Source organism: Talpa europaea (assembly GCF_964194135.1).
Source record: "Talpa europaea genome assembly, chromosome: 11".
Classification (NCBI taxonomy): domain Eukaryota; kingdom Metazoa; phylum Chordata; class Mammalia; order Eulipotyphla; family Talpidae; genus Talpa; species Talpa europaea.
Window position 1 is genome coordinate 26684822 of NC_140078.1, and position 21947 is coordinate 26706768.

Here is a 21947-nt window from a genome sequence, read left to right on the forward strand (position 1 = left end):
AGTGAAAAAATTACATTAAGATATTTTTCTTGGTTATCAATAACCAGTGCTTTGTTTTCTTAATCACATTTTTGTGTGTATGGAAAACTTTAAAAGAAATTAACTACATCACTACTTCTGTTTTTGGAAAATATTTGATTTTCCGAAAACAATGAGAATGTTTACTTTTTGGCTAATATAACATCCCATCTAGTAAAATTGAAAACTAATGTGTTAACATCATCAGAACCCAACTCATATTTAGATTTCTCCAGCTACCCCCAAATTGTTCTGCAATGCAGCTTTGCCATAAATAGGTTTTTATCTAGAACCACATTGTTTATTTGTATCTCATGAGTCTCTTTTGATCTCAGATAATCCCTTTTTGATAACACCAACCTGATAAAGAGTATAATGTCGTCTTAACTTGTATATTCCACAAAATATTGTGTTGTCGGAAAAGTCATGATGCATGCATAGAAAAAATACATCATGACTTTTCTGACCACCCAATAATCATACTGTTTAATTCCATTATCTACTTATCTACATGAAAACAACTTACTTTGATATTTCTTTTAATTTGCATACAGACTATTTTGTTGTAGGGTTTCAATCTTGTAATTTCACTGTGTCCTAGATGTGTTGAACTTGACTGTTGGGATGGAAAAGGGGAAGACCAAGAACCAATAATAACTCATGGAAAAGCAATGTGCACCGATATCCTTTTTAAGGTACATTTTAAAATTATACAGCTTTTTCAAGATAGTTGTGAAAATGCAAGAAATAGGGAACTGTAAAAGGGGAATCATATTATGCATTTTTTAAGCATTTTGTCTTCATATTCCTTTCTTCCAGTTTTGAGGAGAAAGTGAAAAATATTCTCTCTTCATGCTTCTTTTTCTGGCTTTCAAGTGGTGATGGTTCTTTCTAATGAGGTCTCCTTAGCAAAATCTCCCTGGTTCTATTTACTTTAAAAACAGTCCTTCATTTTCTTCTACTGATTTGTTCTATAACTTCACAATATTCTGCAGGACTTCCAAGTGGCATAAAAAGAGAAATGTAATACAGAAAATGTAAAAGAGGCTATAAATAGAGCTTAGAAGGGTAAGAAGATTAGATAGTGAGACTAGAGTTTATGAATGCCTGTCAAGAGTCCTATAAACTGCCAAGCCATACCACAAATTAGGCTCCAAACTTTCTGGAATTCAAGGAGGGAAACATGATGATTCAGAGGGTTCATAAAATTCCAAAGAGCTGTTGGTTTGGTGAAACACAATTTTTTCAGAAGGGACACTAGAGAGTTTTTACCCTGAGGAAGCTCATTGAGGGAAATCTACAGTTTTACAAATTGGCTTCACAGTAATACCTTTTGGTGATCTCGGCATGCAATTTGAAGGCTGGTTTCTTAGAGCATTCCTCAAAACGGCCCAAGGATATCCTGCCAAAGACAAGTAAAAAAAAAAAAAAATTCTATGGTTGGCCACTGTATCAGGTACATCAGTTCCTGTTGCTTTACTATGACTTTGGATGATATTGCAACATCTGGAGCAATGGTTCTTAATCCTTCCTTCCTTTGAAAAGTCATTAGGGTGTTCTTAAAAATGCATATCTTAGACCCTATACCCATATTTCACACCATGCTGAAGCCATACTCCCCAAAGTTAAGCGGGGAACATGACTAACATGCTGTTACAGTATCTCCAATTTCAGAGAGATCGTGAACATGCTCAGATCTTTCAAAAATTGTCTCAAATTACTAAGTTCTCTGTTCAGAGAGGCGCCTCCAGAGTACTTCCCTGTGTTAACCCCATCTTGTAAGGGTTCCGAGAGTCACCCCCACCTTCTATTGGGAAGGTGGAAAAGTCATGATGCATTTTTGCTTGAAAAACAGAAAAAATACATCATGACTTTTCTGACAACCCAGTATTAAGCTAATACAAAACAAGGAACATTGTAAATGTCACATCAGTTCATTGGAATCTTCATTGATTTGATGAAATGTAGCCCAAAACTGATTCGCAGGCACAGGGAAAGTCAATAAAACCTTCCCACAGCGCTTAGGTTATTGCCAGCAAGTTTCCCCTTGAGCAGGAGGGAGTACAGTGATTTGTTATAAAAATCTCTGTGCCAAAATCTCTTCTGCTCCTTATAGATAAAGGTGAATTCTAGACTCATCTGACAGATACTGAGCCCAGAACTGACATGCCATGTAGGTAAATGTCTTATTAGTTAGCAACACCGTTATTTTAGAAAAAAGATTGTTCTTGGGGGATAAATTGTCATTAGCCATTAGCTGCACCTGAGTCTAACCACAGGGGACTCATTTGTAGTGGTATCAAGGTAAATGGTTCCAGGTCTGAACTGACTTTCTGTAAAGTTCAAATTAATAGTTTCTGAGTGGTTTCAAGTGCCTTAATTTTTTTTCTTAGCTTTTTTGCTCTACTCTCTTATTAACACTCTTTATCTTTAAAGGATGTTATTCAAGCCATCAAGGAAACTGCATTTGTCACATCTGAATATCCTGTAATTCTCTCCTTTGAAAATCACTGCAGGTATAATGATCATTCTACTCCCAAGTCTCTAAGCATTATTTCTCCCCAGCCCCTCTCCTGCTCTGTGTCTTTTTAAATAACCAAATAGGAACAGTCTGTTTTGTGAAGTGACTTGGTTTAGTGAGGTAGTAAGTGATCAGTGGAAGGGGGCAGGCTCTTTTCCCCTCTGAAAAACCAAACCATTTCCCCCTACCTCCACAACAAAACAAAAACAAGTGATCTTGATATATTTTAGAGATGCTTCCTCTAAACAAAATGCCAGAACAGGGCACCTTGCTCAAAGTTCCATGGAGTCGGAGGATTTGGCATTATCTATGTGAAATCAGCCTTCATGAACTTGAAGGTCACTGTTTACCAGCTTTCAGTCCAGGGACAGAGTCCACTTTTTTTTTTTAAGCTACTGTGGTTAAAGTTTGTGCTATGTGTATCTCACACTAACATCAGGAGGACAAACTTGAATTTCTAAGTGGGCATTTATAATCACCAAGTGGGAGTTTTTAATCATCTAGGAATGGGTGTTTCTTATTCTTGTACAGTTAATGGTTGTTTGAATTTACAAATGCCAGTTCTTTCTCTCCAGCAAATATCAACAGTACAAGATGTCCAAGTATTGCGAAGATCTATTTGGGGATCTCCTGTTGAAACAAGCACTTGAATCACATCCAGTAAGTATTTTTAGCAAACCATATTTCTAACATGAATGGACTTGTTTTGAAATTCATTTCTAAAGGTTCAAGTAGTTCTGGAAGACTGATGCTAAAGTTCTTCACATTTATTTAAATTTGTTGATACAGAAAGATTTCATCATGTTCGGAGGGATATGTAGGGGGACACATAAAATAAACATGTTTCTATTTAATTTGGAAGATTGAGGGTAGTTATGGTTTCTGAGATGCATAAAGTTCCCAGTAGCCAAGAGTATAGACTCAGCTGTCATTCTTAACTTCAGTTACATGTTTAGGACTTCCTGAGTGAACTGTTACCAATACCTTTGCCAAGGGCCCATTCACTGATTCTGATTTAATCACTCCAAGGTCAAGTCTGAGCATGGTGTTTTTTCAAAGTTCTCCAGGTGATTTGGATGTACACCCAGGATCAGCATCCATGAGAATCTGTTGCTAAGGGAAATGCCCTCGATTGAAGGCTACAGGAACTTGAAGCTCAGACTCCCAACTCCAAAATAAATACTTGGGCAGTATTTAATAGATGCATTATTGAACTTCATTTTTAGAACTGTTAATTCCTTCAAAAAAGCAGGAATTTTAAAACTGGGACCTTTGGATAGGCTACATGGGGTCTATGAAGTAATTCTAATTACATAGTTTTTTATAAAATTATTCCAGAGAGGAATAATTAACATTTTTACAAGGATCCATAACTGATTGATAGAGATCCACTCTCACAAGATAGCATGAATAGTAAGACAGCTAATGGAATTAAAATATAAAACACCCCATGGGGGTCTCCCTGGTGGCACAGCGGGTTGAGCGCAGTGCTGTGGTGCATCCGCAGCCTCTGCAGTGCTGGTTCGATTCCCGGCCAGCCAGGGAGAGACCCACATGGCACAGCGGACCTCTCCTGTTGTCCCCGCTGCTCCCCTCAGGAGTGCTTTCGGTCCTTCTGCCTGTTCTGCTCCCTGCTCTATCTTTGGTGAATCCTCTCACCCTCCCATGCCTCTGGCCTGTACCCCAGCTATTTGATGAACAGCTCCTGATAAGCTCAAATGAGGTCACAGGAGGTAGCAGCAAACCTCACAATGACAGACATGAAAGAAGGTGCTTTGTGTTACCTGTGAATATATCAGGTAGTTTTACAATCAGTTTTTCTCGGGAGTGCATGTATGGGAACTGAAAAAGACATAGGAGATAAGGATATTTGCATCTTTTCTCTCACCTCCTGATTCTCCACTGCTGCAGGCATCCTGTCTTCTTCCTGGTTCCCAGCACATTGGCCTGGCTTTCGACCGCCAGCATGTGTAGCTTTTCCCTGAGTGTGAGCTCTGGACACTGGAGCCTGCTCTGCCTATATGGGAAAAGATAGTCAGAAGTTCCAGAGAATTCAGCCCCCTCCCCACTGCTCCCTCACATCCCAGGAGGGATAACTCCCAGCACTGGTTCCCAGGGCTCCCAGCAGGGTTGCACTTGAATCACGCACAGCGATAACTTGTCTGCTCACGTGGCCTTGACTGGCTGGCCGTTTTCTCGAGTTGGAGTTTCATGGGGCTGTCTCCCAGATAAACTGGTGCATTCATCCTTGTCTCCGAGATGGATTCTCAGGAAAACCAAACTAAGAAACATCTCTAATTTTAAATTTGATTTATTTATTTCACCTAGCCCCTCTACATTTTTAGGTTGGGCTGAGGGGCTCGCTTCATGGAGAATCCACTGCCTGCTTTGTACAGTGGTCTGCACATACATGAAAGGTGTTGTAGGGCACATAAGTAGTATGGAAGTAAAATCTGCTCCCTGAACTAAAGACCTCTCAGGCTTGGGGAGAAAGGGTAAGGGCCTACAGCTCCATAAATACAAAAGCATAAATAAAAAGGAAGACCTGTGATGTGGGGAATATTTGTTGATGTCCAGATTCAGGAGCAGGCACTGGGGAACAGAGCAGTTACATACAGTAGGCTTCCCAGAGGAAGCAGAATTTCAGAGGAGCTTATTTTGAGGGAAGTCAGCCATAGGAATGCATACTTCCTTGCATGTAATACATGGTATAAAAATAGTTTTAAAATGAATGGGTGTGTGGAAAGGTGGATAGGTTAGTGATTAGACAGGTAGGAGGGTATAGAGATGAGTAGGGAGGGGAATAGGAAATGGCCGAATGGATGCAACAGTTCTGTGGAGCAAAGGTAATAAAACAAAAGAACACCTTGTTTGCAGGCGTAAATCTAAGCAAATGCAGCCACAGTAGAGATCAAATTTCAGTAATTAGCATCACTCCATTCCCCATTAACTTTTTTTTAAAAGATATTTATTTATGCATACAAGAGCTGGGGTACAGGCCAGAGGTGTGGGGGTGAGAGAATTCACCAGAGACAGAGTGGGGAACAGAACAGGCAGACTGACCGAAGTACACTGCTGAGGGGAGCAGCGAGCGAGACAGGAGAGGTCTACTGCGCCATGTAGGCTGCTTCCCAGCCGGCCGGGGATCGAACTCGTGCTGCAGGGCCTGAGAATTGCTTCCTAGTGCTGTGCTTAACCTCTTGCGCCACCAGGGAGGCCCCCTATTAACCTTTTGAACCCACAAAACCAGTCCCAAATGTTGAGGTTGGATCAACCGACTGAGTTAAGATACTAAATGTACAGCCCAACTCTTGGCAGGGGAATCAGGAAAGCCTCTCTATTTCTGCCTGGGAAATCCCACTCTAACCTTGCTGTCATACTGATTCCTTGTACTTATACTGAAAGTGGACAAGGTCTGGGGTCTGAGGTTGAGCAGAAGCACCTACCCTGACAACACCCCTAGGTGGATCCTCTCTACCAGCCTCACAAGACTGGATTTCAAGTTGTGGCATTAATCTAAGGCAAAATTGGTTGCCCAGAGCTCATTTGGTTTGAGGAATGAAAATATGAAACTGTGCTGACTGCCATCTACTGGACGTTGGATTGTATAACACTCAGGCCTCCTTCCTCGTTCGGACCTGGAATGAGAATGGAGAAGCACAACCTTCATTAATTCAGCCTTTTCTGTTTTATCTCTAGCTCGAACCAGGCAGACCCTTGCCATCCCCCAATGACCTCAAAAGAAAAATACTCATCAAAAATAAACGGCTGAAACCCGAAGTTGAAAAAAGTATGTCAAAAACCCACATCTGTGATGAAAGATTACATACATTGTGTGTTTGGACAATTCAGCTATCTAGAATAAAATACATTTTAAAACTGCTAATTTGACAAGGGGGAGTGGGCGATGGTGGTGATGTTGCAAATACTTTTGAGAGCATATTTCTACATTTCCACATCAACTCTTACCTGCTGCGAGGAAGCATATTCACGTATTCATATATCCGAATCAGAAGTGGAAAAAACATTTTAGACATTATCAAGATACATGTCACTGGTATTTTATCAATTTTCACTCATAAGTTTTCTTTAAAAGTTCCCCCTAGTATTTTGCCAATGTGATAACATACAGTTCTAGGGATCTTAGGTAAATGAATATGAGTGAGTGAGTGAGTGTGTGTGTGTGTGTGTGTGTGTGTGTGTGTGTGTGTGTAGAAAGAACAAAAGGGAAATTCTTTCATATAGACATCTACCCCTGTATTCCCCAGGACAGAACATTTTCTTTGAAAATATTTTATTTTACCAAAACTCTTAGTATAATACATCAGTAGAATCAAGCATTGGTATAGTTGCATTATATTTTTCCCTAGATATTTTAAATTAATTTTTTTATTTTATTAATTAAAGTTTATTACAAAAGAAAAAGTAAAGCAAAGAACAATAAGAGAAAATAATAAAATATCACTGAATTATCTATTTTGCACATACATATGTACTATAGACACATGTACACATATATATGTTTACACATATACACACATTTTTTAACCTAACTGGGAACCATGTTAAGTATATGGATTTTTTTAAAAATTTAAAATTCAGCAAATTAAGTGTAGTTGCATCCAGGAGGATAGAACTCTACATGCTAAATTTAATTCTACGTATGAAACACTATACAGAATTTATTGTGTGAAAAATAGTATAATTTAATGAGTCCCAAAGTTAATGGGTTTTCATTACTATTAAAACAAAAATAATAAACATGCTTGAATGTTCACTTTGTGTATTTGTGCAACCTTCTCTTTAGAATCAGTTGGTACAATTAGAATTTGTTAGCCAAAGCATATGCATTCTGTATTGCGATGTGCCTTACTACACTGTCAGAAAAGTTGTACCAACTTATATTTTCACCTTAATATATCAGAGTGCCTGTTCCCAAGATTTCTCTTAACACTGGCTATTTGGCAACCTTTAATATGTGCCCAACTAATAGAAGAAAAGTGATATTTTATATGTCTTAACTATTCCTTCGTGTATTGTTATTTATGAGTTGCCCCTGCACAATTCCCCTCTCTTAATGCTAGTTCATTTGTCTTACCTTCCTTGGAGAGTTTTTCGTACTTTATGACGATATTCGTACTTTATGACTATATTTCATACTTTATGACTTATGACTATATATCTGATATTATTTCATCAATGCCTATTCTTGAGTTCTATCAGATGCCTGAAGTTCTGTCAGTCTCCAATGGGCATGCCTCTTTTCTGTCATTTCTGTCAATTTATCATAATTATTTATAAATTTTGGCCTATGCCTTATTCTCTGAACTTTGGACTTTCGTTATCAAGCTTTAAATCCTTTACACTGACCGAGCTTCCCCTCTTAAACCTGTGACCATAATTCTGTCCAGTTCACCCGTGTTCCAGCAGCCTTTCCTCCTGTGTGTATGACACTCCCTCAGAATCCTGACAATGTGGACTAGTGAGGAGGCACTGGCCACTGCAGAGCCTCAGGGACACAGCCCATAGGAACCCAAACAATACATTTCCTTTCCCCTGTCTTTCCTTTTCAGTATTGATCTTAAAGTCCAGGCTTACAGGTGATCTAACGTCTATCACCATATACTTCTTTGCTGGCTTTTCATTACAGAGCAGCTTGAAGCTTTGAAAAGCATGATGGAAGCTGGAGAATCTGCAGCCCCAGCTAACATCTTGGAGGATGACAATGAGGAGGAAATAGAAAGTGGTGAGTTGTTTTTTTTTTTTTTTATTTGCGCATTACAAAATTGCTTTTTAAAAGAAGAAAAAAGCAAATTTGTCTAGCTAGAAGCTTTTATATAATGTGACTTTTTTTTCTTTTGCATAGAAGAACTGGGGTGTAGACCAGAGGTGCGGGCGGTGAAAGGATTCACCAGAGACAGAGTGGGAAGCACAACAGGCAGATCTACTGAGATACACTGCTGAGGGGAGCAGCGGGAAAGACAGGAGAGGTCTGCTGTGCCATTATATGGGTTAGGTCCCTGGCCAGGGATCGAACTCAGGCCACAGTGGTGATAGTGCTGAGATTTAACCCCTAGGCCACCAAGGGGGTCTGACATTTTGATTCTTCATAGACAGGTGTGTCTATCACCAACCTTAATCTTTTAGTACTTTCTGCTATTTTTCCAATTGCTATTATGTCTAATTCACCCAGGCACTGGATTTTAGCAACAGTATCATCTCCTGTCCTGTTGTACATTCAAGTCTTCAGCCGAAATTCACAGCCAGAGAATTCTTGAAGCATTTGCTGTTGAAGGCAGGGTTTGGAATAAAAAGAACATTTTGCAATCGCTTTCTCTGACCATAAAGATGAACTTTAGTGCTGTTAATGATGATAGTAATAAGGCAAGTTACAAGGAATAGAAGACAGGTAGAATGCTCAGGTAAGTGATTGGTTTGCACAGACCAATCACAAGTGAACTGGAAACTCGGAGTCAGTATTAAAATTTTAAGTTCCAGCTCCTTGAAAATTTCAAATAACAAGCACATCAGAATTACCTATGTAAGTAAGTTTAGCAGTGGCAATCTTATTTAAAATATTTGAATACTGGCTATTGTTAGCTTCCATTATCCTCTGTTCACATAGCCACAGCCATAATATTTGTTTTTAAATGAGTATTTGAAATGTTTGGGATGTTTTTAGAAAATCATTTGCTTATTATGTGAGAATTGATTCACAAAATGACTTGAACTTACGTGTCTATTGGATAGACAGTGCCTTGAATTCATAGTCTTTTAGCTGAATAATTTAGAAATACTCATATAAACTTCATTACTTACAAACACCTGAAATACAAGAGAAGGTTTTAGGAAAATGTGATATTATGGGTAAAAACCTAAAAGCTCAGGGACTTAACTAATCATATTCACCACCCCTTACTAGAGACTGCTGACTGTGGGATGGATATACTTTATAAACAATGATTTATGTTGCATGTCCAAATTGTGGGTTCAGTCCCACTCGCAGAGAAAAGTCATAATGACTTTCACATGTTTTACATAGCTGGTAAGGCCAAAGACATCTGATATTATTTCATCAATGCCTATTATTGTGTAATAAACCACCCAAAAAATCAGGTACTTGGAAGACGTTCTCTCTCACAGTTTGGTGGGTCATCCTGGCTCAGGTTGGTGGTTCTTCTTAAGTTTCTCATGCACTGGCCAGCAGATGACATCTGTGCCTAGTGTCATCTGTGGGTCTAATTAGACCAGTTGTCCAGGTTGGCTCCATCATGTGGCTGGCAGTTGCTGCTGACTGTCTGCTGGAACCTTAGCTCAGCCTCCCCACCAGAGCAACCCCATGTGACCTCTGTGTGGTCTGAGCTGCTCAGCACAGTGGCCAAGTTCCTAGATGGAACACCCCAAGAGTCGGTGATCCAAGAGGGCAGAAAGTAGAAGCTACTAAACTACTTAGGAGCTATGCCTAAAATTGACACATCATCACTTCCTCTATATTTTATTCCTCAGAACAGTCATAGGACCCACCCAAGTTCAAGAGGATAGATGAGTGGCAAAATCATTTTGGAGAAAAGCCTGTGGGAAGGCAGTTTTATTGCAGCTACCTTTGGGAAATGCAGTCCTCCTCAATGCCTGTTATTTCACTTGTTTTGCAAATCATGTAAACAAGATTTAAGAATAAAATATTAAAGGGACATGTTTCAAAAGATAAATAAAATACTAAAAACTTGAGAAGATTAATATGTAAAATCAATTTAGCTTGGATTTCATAAATGAAAATCAAAACTAAGATTTTTTTAGATGTTGTTATCCACTAAAATAAACTGCCGGTAATTGAATGAATTAACTTAAAAAAATTGTAACAACTACCATTATTGTGTCAACTGTGGATCAAGCAGTTCACATCCACTGACTCATCTAATATTTGTAAAGCCTGTGAAATAGGTATTATTACACTCATTTTCAGGTGAGGAAACCGAAGCTTAGCGAAGTAGTGTACTTCACACATGATCTCACACCTCGTGAGCAGTTGCACTCAAGTTCTGTCCCAGAATAGCCTAAGTCCTAAATTACTGCTCTTCTACTATACAGGAAAATGAAGAGAAAACAAATATGCTAAATGGTTGTCAAAATATTTTCTAAAATCTAAAATGAGTCTGGTATGATTTCACTTATCACCCTTAAGGGCACCTTCCCACCTTTTATTTGTATGTTAATTATGCCTACAGACAAATATTGCCTCTAGCAGTTCTCTGTTATTCCAAAATATACTCAAGGTTTTAATTAAATTTTAGAAGAAATAATCGTGTGGGAGAACACACAAGTGGTAATGTAGCTAAGAGCGCAGAATCATCCACCTGAATCTCTCTTTTAAGGGCATAGAGTTTTCTGCTACACCAGATAATAGCTATATGTGACTCTTAGGTCTTCTCGGTAATACTTGGATTTAGTTCTGGTCAAACAATTGGCTATAATTTTTCTGACTCACGTATGAACCTATTACATGGAAATAACTAGAGTCTCTAATTTAAATACTTCAACACAACAGGCAAGAGGAGACCAAGCTTAGTTCAAGAGGGGCCTGAAGACTAGGAAATAGAAAAGGCTCCCAATCAGAAAGCATGTACCCAGGCATTAGACAAGATTTAGATTCAGAGAAGCAATGGGAAATAGCAAAATTATATATGGATGAAGTTATCTCTGTGCATATATGTACACTCAATAGATGGTGGCATTCACCCAGAGAACTCTTTAAAGAGTTTTTTTATTATATGTCTGTACCTGGATGGGATGCATCCCTTGACTTCAAGTAATTTACATCTACCTGGAGAGCATAGACAAGAAATACAAGAAATTGAAATTTAATAGTGATAACAGAAAGTTTCAAAATTTTGGTTACAAACTGTAGGTGATGAAAACTCAGGGACATGTTAAGATTGTTGTGCTCAAGTTCTAGAAAAATCTAGTTGCATGTCTGACTCTAAGCAAAGACCTATTAATCATATCTCTGAATCTACCTTCTCATCTACAAATTGAGGATGTTGGATGAGATTATTTTAAGACCCATTCCAGCGCCTCATCCTTTTTTTCCTGGCCAAAACCTAAATGACTTATTTTTTTTTAATCATCTGCTTCCAGAACATCCCTTTATCAGCATATCATTTCCAAAAGATGAGGGTGTCTGTTTCTCTTGCCTTACCTTCTCCCCATAATGGACTAGCATCTCACAGAAAGCGACCCCTCAAGAAATTTTAAATCCCAGGTATCATCAGTTGAATGACACCACTATTTTATCATGACTAAGAAAGAAAAATGCTTCTAATTAATTATAAAATGCCATTAATTGAAAGACACATTACAACATTAGAAATATTAAAATGTGTTAAAAACAAAAACTAGCAACAACAAATGTTGGCGAGGATGTGGAGAAAAAGGAACTCTCCTGCACTACTGGTGGGAGTGCAAACTGGTCCAACCACTATGGAGAGCTGTGTGGAGATTTCTGGACCTACTAAACATAGAGCTTCCATATGATCCAGCAATTCCACTCCTAGGTATTTACCCAAAGGACACAGAAACATTAATTCCAAAGAGCACCTGCACCCCTATGTTTATAGCAGCACTATTTACAATAGCTAAGCTTTGGAAACAGCCCAAATGCCCAAAAATAGATGATTGGATCAAGAAGATGTGGTACATATATACCATGGAATATTACTCAGCATTCAAAAAAGATAAACACATGCAATTTGCAGCAACATGGATGGCGCTGGAAGGGATCATGCTCAGCGAAATAAGCCAGAAAAAAAAAGAAAAATACCGGATGGTCTCACTGATAGCAGGAATCTAGAAAACCTAAATAAGGGACCAGGAAAAAGAATAACTATAAGAAAGAAAAAATCAAAATCAACAAACAACTATGAACCAGAGACACACTATGGGGGGGGGAGGGCGGGGAAAGGAGGGATTGGGGTCAAAATAAGGGGGTTGCAATTGTATAGGGAATATGAAAATAAAATTTAAAAAAAAGAAATATTAAAATGTGGAAAAAATTGCACCCTAGAATCAGTGAAATAGTTTTTCATTTACTTCAGTTCATGTGTTCTCCTTTGCACATTTTAAATGTTTTTTAAGATATTTCTAATATTATGGATCTATTCATCTCCTTTGTGAGTAATTTAAATATGTACTCTGAAACCATTTCATCTTTTTTTTTTTTTTTTTTTTTAACATTAAGTGTCTTCCTGCCTTGTGTTGTGAGAATGTGGATTTGTTTTGGCCTTGTCTGCTCGCTATGGGTGTGTCGTGATCTCCACTAATTTTTAGGCAGATTCTTTACCTGGGAGTTCCTGCCAAATGGGAATCATGGGCAACCAGATCTCGCACCATTGTGTGCTCATTTTCAGCGGGTCTTCCTTTTTTCACCGACAGCCTTGGTGGATACGCCAACAGTTCTCATCACTTTCTTGGACCAGTGGACAGAGGACTTCTGTGCCTCCTTCTCTAGCCTGGACCCTGCTCCTGGGCCCCACCTTAGTGAGCATGCGCTTCCAGTTCCCCTCCTAGCCTGAGCCCAAGGGGTCATGTCAGAATCTTGTCTGCCTGAGCCAGGTTTGACAAATTGCTCACAGAAGCTGTGCCATTCACCCAAGCTCTTTCATTTTTATATCACAGCTCTCTAGGCCATAAGCCGTTATGCCCACAAAATTCAAGTAGACATTTTAGTCTCTTTTTCAAAAGTATCAAATTTATTTTCCTTTTATTTTATCTTCTTATTTTCTTTAGGTCTCATGGCAGATCAAAATACCGTGTGACTCATATTCCTAAAATATTTGAGACTTTCCATTTTAGGGTTACTGTGCTAGGATCCAAATAATCATTCACTTGAGAAAATTGTATTAAGTACCAAGCATGTCAAAGACCATGCTGGATGCAGAGGAAATAAGCAAGTGCATGATGTGATCCTTGATCTTGAGTAGTTAAGAGGTTAATGTAATTTGTAAAAAAAAAAAAAAAAATTGCACCTGTGTTTCTGTTTTCTTTTAGCTTTCTTCTCGAAAAATATGTGTGTTATATCCAACCAAGATTATAAAGGTCTGACTATTTGGTATAAGTTGGTTTCATGGATTTTCTTTTTGTCTTCATCAGCTGACCAAGAGGAAGAAGCTCACCCTGAATACAAATTTGGAAATGAACTTTCCGCTGATGACTTGGGTCACAAGGAAGCTGTGGCAAATAGTGTCAAAAAGGTCAGAGTCTCAGTGTCCCTTTCCTTTCATGACCCTCAAGAGGTAGCAGCTGTTATGAAATTTTAGAAATGTGATGCTGCAAGAGAATAAAATAGCCTGTATTTTCCCTTCTAAGTTGGGTGACCAGTATCCATATCTGAGACATGCACAATATCATGTCAGAAAGGACTTTTAAATGAGTCATTCATCATGCCCACACATGGCACTTTCCCAGTGTCCTTGAAATTCTATCATTTAGTGCGCTGCTATAATTGAGTGGAGGGACACCAGCAGCATCAGTAGCAAAGCTTAGCCTGTTGAAAACTATTAGAAATTCAATCCTTTTAGTTAGATATTCTTCCTCCTTATATAAAGTAAACATAGGGCCTCTATGTAAGCAGGCAGTTGAACGCAGCTGTGAAGCTGTCCTCAGCCTCTGCAGCACCGGTTCCATCCCAGCTGGCCGGCGAGGGTCCCACATCGCGTGGCAGACCTTTCCTGTCTTGCCCGCTGCTCCACTCAGCGGTGTGTATTTCGTCAGTCTGCCTGTTCTGTTCCCCACTCTGTCTCTGGTGAATCCTCTCACCCTCCTGCGCATCTGGCCTGTACCCCAGTTCTTGTATAAATAAATAAATCTTTAAAAAAATAAAATAAAGTAAGCATAAAAATTTTTCTATCCATCCAACCATTTGGTCAATAAAAATAGTGATTGTGTATACATACTATATGGCAGGCACAATCTAGGTCATAATAACCCAGAAGGATCAAAACACCCATGCTTCCTGCTCTCATGAAGCCTGTATTCCAATGGGAGTAGTGGGTGAGTAGGAGACTGACAATAAACAAACAATTACATAATTACAGTTTGTGATAAGTGCTTTTATGAAAGTAAAAAGGAAAAACTAAAAGAGAGAATGGTGTGGTGGAGGGAAAAAGTAAATGAGAACCCCAAGGGTCAAGAGGAGCTGACCATTCACAGAAATGGAGGAATAACTCCCTGCAGAGGGAACCACGGCAATAACTATGAAGAGAGTATGAAGAGGGCACTGAATGAGGAGTGGTGAAACAAGGTGAGATTGGACAGGAAGGTGGGAACTACAGAATGCAGAGTTTTCAAGGTCATTACATGAAATCCAAATGTTAATTTAAGTAAATTGAAACATTCTAGGAAGGGAGCAGTGTAGTCTGGGTTTTTAAAAATCACTATGGTTACCACACGGAGATTAGTTTAGAAGGAAGCAAGAGTAGATACAGGGAAAAGAGCTAAGATAGACTGCTGCACCATGCCACACCGCGGAGTACATTGGACAATAGAGACAGGATGGAGTGGATTTAAGATACACTGACGATGAGCAGCTCTCTGCCCACCTGTGTCTATGTAGGCCCCTCTGTTTTTCTGTTTCCTTTTCCTAATAATCCTGTCCTTTTATAATGTAAAAAAAAAAAAGATATTGAGGAACAAAAGTGATTCAACTTAAATGATGGATGAAATGTGGGGAAGTAAGGAAAAGAAATGATTCCATAGGGCCCGTATTTCAAGAATGGGCTAGGCAGTGGGGAAGACTAGATGAAAAAAAATTCAACAATTTCCATGGAATAGCCTGTTTGAACCTGTGAGATACTCAGGTCAGATTGGGACCACCTGGTATTTGTATATAGTATTGACTTCTGAAATTTTAGGTTCATTTCCTAACTTTGTAACCCTAGGTAAGTTACTTAACTTCTCTGTGCCTTAGTTTCCTCATCTACAAAGTGAGGATAATAACACCTATTTCATTGGTCCACTAAGAAGACTGACTGAATGGGTTTAGGATATGTAAAGAGCTGATACTGGGTTGTAACTACTTTGAGACTGTTGGATGTCTGTTGGGATTCAGGTGCCTATATGGCTGCCTTATCACGTGCAGCCTTTATCAACACCCAGACCCAGATGTGTGTATTGAATTGCTGACGTATGACCTCTGCCCTTATGTGGCAGGTAAGAACATATGAAATATGAATTTTAAAAAACTCCAAGTTACATTGTTTGGATCATCTCATTCATATTATATTGTAAAATCACCAGCCAAGACAGACTGACCATTTTTTTAAATGAATGACTTGATTTATGTGGCTAAGCAGTTTCATCTGTGCAAAAAACTTAGCTTTTCAAAGTTCTGAACAAAAGGTTGATCACCCTTGAAGGTATTATTTTTGTTGTTGATTTTGTTGATTGTGTTCTGATTTACCAAGACATGAACTAATTTATCTTTTCTCCTGTAGGTGAAATAATGCAATTTCAATGTGTCTTATGTAGGGATTATTTAATAAGCTTTTCTTAAAAAAAATATATATATATATTTCATGCACGCACGCATACAAACACACACACACACACACACACACACACTGTATGCGGCTTAAATTCTAGAGAAGTGTTAAAGTATAGTCCCAGACCAGGCACATCATTAGCATCTGGGCACTAGTTAGAAATGCAAATTCTTGATTCTCATCATTGCAATCTTACTTCATTAGAAACTCTAAAGGTGTTTAGCAAGTCCTCCCCTTTGTGATTCTGATGTATGCTAAAGTTGAAGAGAGGCTCTTTTTTTGCACCTTCGTTTGTGAAAATATGAATATTACTGTCTATGACATATTTCATAGCCTTGCTGGGAATCTCAGTCATAGTTTCTTAAATACTTTACAGTGCTTGAAAATCTAAAATATTCCCCAAAGTTATAAGTAAGTTTACATTTTATTAGCTCCTTTTGCACTATTTGGAGCTATGGTAGGCATTAACCTTTACAGTTATCCTTTAATATAACTGAGGAAGAAAAATGCTTTTACCTTTCCATTTATGAATGCAGCTCATCCTTAATAAGGAAGTCAATGGCACTTATCTGTGAAACCAACTAAAGTCACTGACATGCATTTTCCCTTCATTTCGCTTGCAGGGGCTGGTTACTGTAGAAGATGAGCAGGCATGGATGGCATCTTATAAATATGTAGGTGCTACCACTAATATCCATCCATATTTGTCCACAATGATCAACTATGCACAGCCTGTGAAGTTTCAAGGTTTCCATGTGGCTGAAGGTAACATCAGGTGTTATATGCTATTATCTTTTGTTCGCTTTTCTTTTATTATGCTGATGAGCTGTAGTCTGACTTTTTTTTTTTTTTTTCTGGGTACTGGAACCTTATTTCCACCTTATTTCATTTTTGTTTCACAGACCACATGCTTAGCTTTGTGTTGTCATTCCCAACGCCATCCACAGGGTGGCTCTGAGAGACTGCAGATTTATTAGAGACCTTGCTTTATTATCCAGGAGTGTAGTTTCTTGAGTTAGATGCACTTCATGAAGACCTCTTTTAATCAAAAGCTGGTCTCCAAATAAACAGAGAAAGTGTTTTAGAATTTTTCATAATTATTCATGAGCTTCCTTGAAAAGCCATCACCAGCATCATCATCACCAGCATCATCACCATCACCACCATCATCATCACCAACATCATCACCATCATCATCGTCATCATCCTCCTCATCTCTGTATATTTCAGATCTGACTGCATGTGGCAGTTGGTGTACACATCATTTATTTAATGACTCCAAATATAATTCATTCCATTTTTTTCAAGTCATCTGTCTCCATCTGTAGGTCATTAATGGAAGTAAAGGCTACTGATATAATAATGTAACATCTGCTGCCAAAGCCTTATGATTCAGAATGTAATTATATTTATTGCTTATCTTTCTTTGAAGGTTTGATGGCAGGGTTTCTGAGTGCAATTTTGTTTTTCTTTACAGACCGAAACATTCATTATAACATGTCTTCTTTTAATGAATCGGTGGGTCTTGGCTACTTAAAGACACATGCGATTGAATTTGTGAAGTATCCTTATGTGTTTAATGGAAAGGAGTGGTTGCTGCACTTTTGGCTAGACAGAAGACTCTGAGATAGATAAGTAGTTAATATATGATTGTGATTATAGAGTTAATAATATGTGTGAAAAGCCACAACAGCTGTGAAAATCTGCGCAAATGGGAATTATATTTAAAACACATACAATGAGCTGTGATTTTTCTCTTCAGCATCATTTATAAATGTGATATTTGCTCTTTGTTGTCTATATGTTTGTCACTGTTGAACTAGACCTCTGTTGTTTATTATTGCCAGGATGCTCTTTTTCCCATTTTCCTTAATATGTTACACAGTTACAACAAACGACAAATGAGTCGCATTTACCCCAAGGGAGGCCGAGTTGATTCCAGTAATTACATGCCTCAGATTTTCTGGAACGCTGGCTGCCAGATGGTTTCACTGAACTATCAAACCCCAGGTAGGAGGTGATGGCCAGTGATCTCAAATTCCATGAGGAAGCTTTGGCAGGATGATACCAGAAGTTGCCATCAGTTGACAGTGGGCATTTTTTAAAGGAGTCAGACATATGGCAAAACAATATGTTGTTGGATTTATATAATGGTGCGCAATTTAAAACCCAAAATAGAGCCATAAAACAATGGTAAAACATAATATTTTTGTTTAAATTCTGTTTTCTTTCATGTGCTCCATGACTGCTCTGCTAAACATTTGCCCCTTTTCTAAAATATTTAAGATTTTTCTTTTTTTAAGATTTGTTTTTATTTATTTATGCATACAAGAACTGGGGTGTAGGCCAGAGGTGTACGGGGTGAGAGGATTCACCAGAGACAGAGTGGGGAGTAGAACAGGTAGATTTAGTGAAATACACTGCTGATGGGAACAGTGGGCTAGACAGGTCTGCTGCACAATGGGTTAGTTCCCTAGCATGGAATGGAACTCTTGCCAGGGATCAAATTCTTGCCACAGTGGCTGGCGATAACTTGATAGTGCTAAGACTTTAACCTGCGCCACCAAGGAGGCCCCAAATTTTTCTTACTCTTGCATCAAACTTATCTCATTTCCAGAGACAGAACTAAGTAAGAAGAATTTGAATATCTTTGCATAGTGTAACTAGTATTCTTTTCTCCTTTGAAAAGTATCCTTCCCAAAGATACTCAGCAGGTATCAACAATACAATGGGTACTGCGTTATGGAATGGAGTTTGCTAATGTGGTGTTTAAGGACTTGTATAATATTAAAAGATACTAATCTATAACTTGATCCACCAAAATGTACTGAAAGACAGATTTCTAACATATAATGATCTTCCCCATTGGGAGGAGACTAGGACATTTTTATAAAGGCCACAAAATCTGTTCACTTTCAATGGTTAATTCCCCAATGTGCTCCTTAAGATGGGTAAAACCAAACAAAACTAAAATCCTTCTCTCATTCAGGTCTTTGCTGTATAAGGTTGAGGGCAGTTTCCTTTTCTAGTGCATCTACCATTATTGAGAATTTTGTCCATCTTTCTGTTACCGGGACTGATTGAGAAAGTCCCTTTGATTTTTATCCTCTTGGCATGAAAATGAGCTGACTGTATCCCTGCCAGCCTCTCCATCTAGTTGGAGCATCTTCAGTGATCCAAAGCTGGAGTCAAATCTCTATACAATATCCCCATAAGTCCTTACCATACTAAGCTATCACCTAATGCCAGCAAAATCCCAGATCATTTCTAGCAGAGATAAAATAAAACAGCACTATGATTCTGCTTACTTAAAAGGAAGTCAAGTTATGTTCTCAGTTGTCAGAAAGTCCCTTATATAGTTTAAATGATCCTAAAGCAGTTAATTTACTAATCAACATGTTTTATTCTGTAATATTAGGTTTAACCAGAAAATTTGAGGAAGATTCTATAATCCATCAGTTTACTCTTTTTTATTTTTGTTTTTAGCTAATGAGAAGGAAGTTTTGTCTGCCTGCAAGAGGATATTCATAAGCCATTCTCTGCCAGTGTAAATCCCACTAGGATTCCTCCTAACTCTAAAAGTAGAGGCAAAACACCACATTTTTGAGGCCACTTACCTATATAGTTTTTTTTTTTTCATTGTGTGTCATATTTTCTTGACCCTACTGGGTATCTCCCAACATATTCTTCCTCCAGAGCCCAAAGTGCATTCTTTCCAAAAATCAGGGTTGATACCTGTCCTTGCAACACAAACTGAAGAATTGTATAACTCACATATTGAATTCAATGTTCAAAAAAATTCTGGCATGCTCCTTATGAAAATATATGTAGAAATTAAATACAAGGTCACTTTAACATGCAAGATAGCGTCTTAAACAGACCCAGAGGCACCTGGTAGTTTTCAGAAAGGCCTTTTAGCTCAGGATCAGTATCTGATTTCCATTGTATAAAATTACTTCATCAGGATGAGCTTCATCCAAGGAACAAGATACTAAATTATTTTTGTCTCTTGACAGATTTAGCGATGCAATTGAATCAGGGGAAATTTGAGTATAATGGATCGTGCGGGTGAGTAATGTGATTTAAACTGTTGTCAGTGTGTTCCAGAACTCCATACTACAGCTATAATGAAATGGTGTCATTTTTAATTAGGGCCTGCTGAATTTAAGCTGGATTTGAGGGATGGGATGGAAACAAATGAAATCCCTAGATAGATTATATTTGCAAATATACATTCTCCATCTACCTCAACCATACAGAGCAGATTTTTTTAAATAATTCTAAACTCAAGTAGAGCAATTTATCCTGCACTCTCTAGAGTTTATTTCTCACTTTAAATTCAATAGTGGAAGTTTCAGTAGCTACCAAAAAATAATGCATTCTCCTCATTTGGACATTAACCAGAAATATAAGCATTAAATATGCATATTTTACCTAGGACAACTATAGGAATGAAGTGAATTAATATATAATGAAGATATAGGTGTCAGGTTGAATTTACTACTGCTAGGAAGAAAGCTTTGTCCTCTCAGTTATTTTTGCTTGTTTTATGAATAGCAGTTATCAAAAAATAATGCTATGAAAGTTGTCCTACTTTACTTTTAACACTGTTTAAAATCTGAACCAAGTAGTAAAATAGGAAATGTTAATTCCACCAAATTCCAAAAGGTTAAATGAAGTTAAAATTCTATAGAGATGGAAAAACTGTGTTGCTGGTTTTTTCTTCATGTATCTATCCCCACATAGTATCAGAGGTAAACGACCCCAAATTACTGCCCCAAAGCAGTAGGTACTGCCTCATCCTCTTCCTGCCTTCCAGCTGATTCTTGGCCATTGTAGCTACCAAGAATATGGCTCCAATCACCTTCTACACACATACCTGGAATAAACATTACATTTCCCTCTGCTGTGCATTTTAAATGACATAGAAATTATGTAATTGGGGGTAGAGATGTGAGGGGAAGTCAAGAATATCAAGTATATAGTTCAGAAGTTTTTTTAAAGCTGTTTGTTATTTCATGCCAAGTGTTCATAGCCAGGCGATTGTGCATGTGAATTGGTGGGTGGACCCTCTGTGGTGGCTGAGGCAGTGAGGCCCCAGGGGTACAACTGTGGTTCTGGATAAAAGCCCTGGGCTCCAGTCTGCAGCCCCAGGTTTGGATCCCAGCCCCTCTGTGTACCAGCTGTGTTGCCCTGGGCAGGTGTGTTAGACTCTGAACCTCAATTTTCTGCTTGATAAAACGAGGACAACACCAGCCACATGGGGCTTGTCGTGACAACTGGCTCCGAATGAACGTGAGTGTATATGCAAGTATTTCTTGAACTGCAAATTGCTGTGCAAAAGTGAGGTTTGAGAAAAAGCTTAAGTCCTTACGATTGACCACACCCAGAGACCCAAGCAAGAATAAATGAGCCCTCTGTTGAAATCGAGCTTTTATGGCACACAGGGTGGCCACGTGCTTCATAGCAAACATAGCAGACCTGGCTGTGCTCCCTCTTTAGAATCCAGTGATGCTAAAAGACCTCCCCATCCTGACCTCAGCCCTCTCACAGCTAGTACTGACACAGGGAGGGAACAGTTTGCAGATAAAAGTGGTCCCCACAGGAGTTGGATGTCTTCACTACATTTCCTTTCAAGAATTTCCATTTGGTCATATTACATGTTCAGTGTCTCATTTTCTGCATCATTGTTTGTGGTAAAAATGTCATCATAAGTAAGGGCACTACTGTATTGGAGGCAATGTGACTCTAAATCTAAGTCTCACCAGAGAGATTACATAATTGTGATGGTTCAGTGGAGCAGGAGATACAGAGACCTGCATCCCTCAACCTCCCCACACCCAGCCTAGAAGGAGGAGAGGTCTTTCTCGTGA

General features: G+C 38.6%; 1 protein-coding gene across 4 annotated transcripts in view; it reads left to right on the forward strand.

Moving 5' to 3' along the window:
- Positions 1-21947, forward strand: part of PLCB4 (phospholipase C beta 4) — a gene marked incomplete at both ends in the record, with an annotated part of 144892 nt that overhangs the window by 78871 nt on the left and 44074 nt on the right. For 2 of the 4 annotated variants that reach the window (XM_084248062.1, XM_084248064.1), the window contains 10 exons: positions 620-713; positions 2455-2534; positions 3115-3199; positions 6239-6329; positions 8190-8285; positions 13685-13827; positions 16698-16839; positions 17552-17636; positions 17960-18084; positions 20091-20142. In XM_084248062.1, coding sequence (XP_084104188.1) covers positions 620-713; positions 2455-2534; positions 3115-3199; positions 6239-6329; positions 8190-8285; positions 13685-13827; positions 16698-16839; positions 17552-17636; positions 17960-18084; positions 20091-20142 — 993 coding nt within the window. The remainder of the gene's footprint in view (positions 1-619; positions 714-2454; positions 2535-3114; positions 3200-6238; positions 6330-8189; positions 8286-13684; positions 13828-16697; positions 16840-17551; positions 17637-17959; positions 18085-20090; positions 20143-21947) is intronic. The other 2 variants (XM_084248063.1, XM_084248065.1) reach the window with 1 other exon arrangement.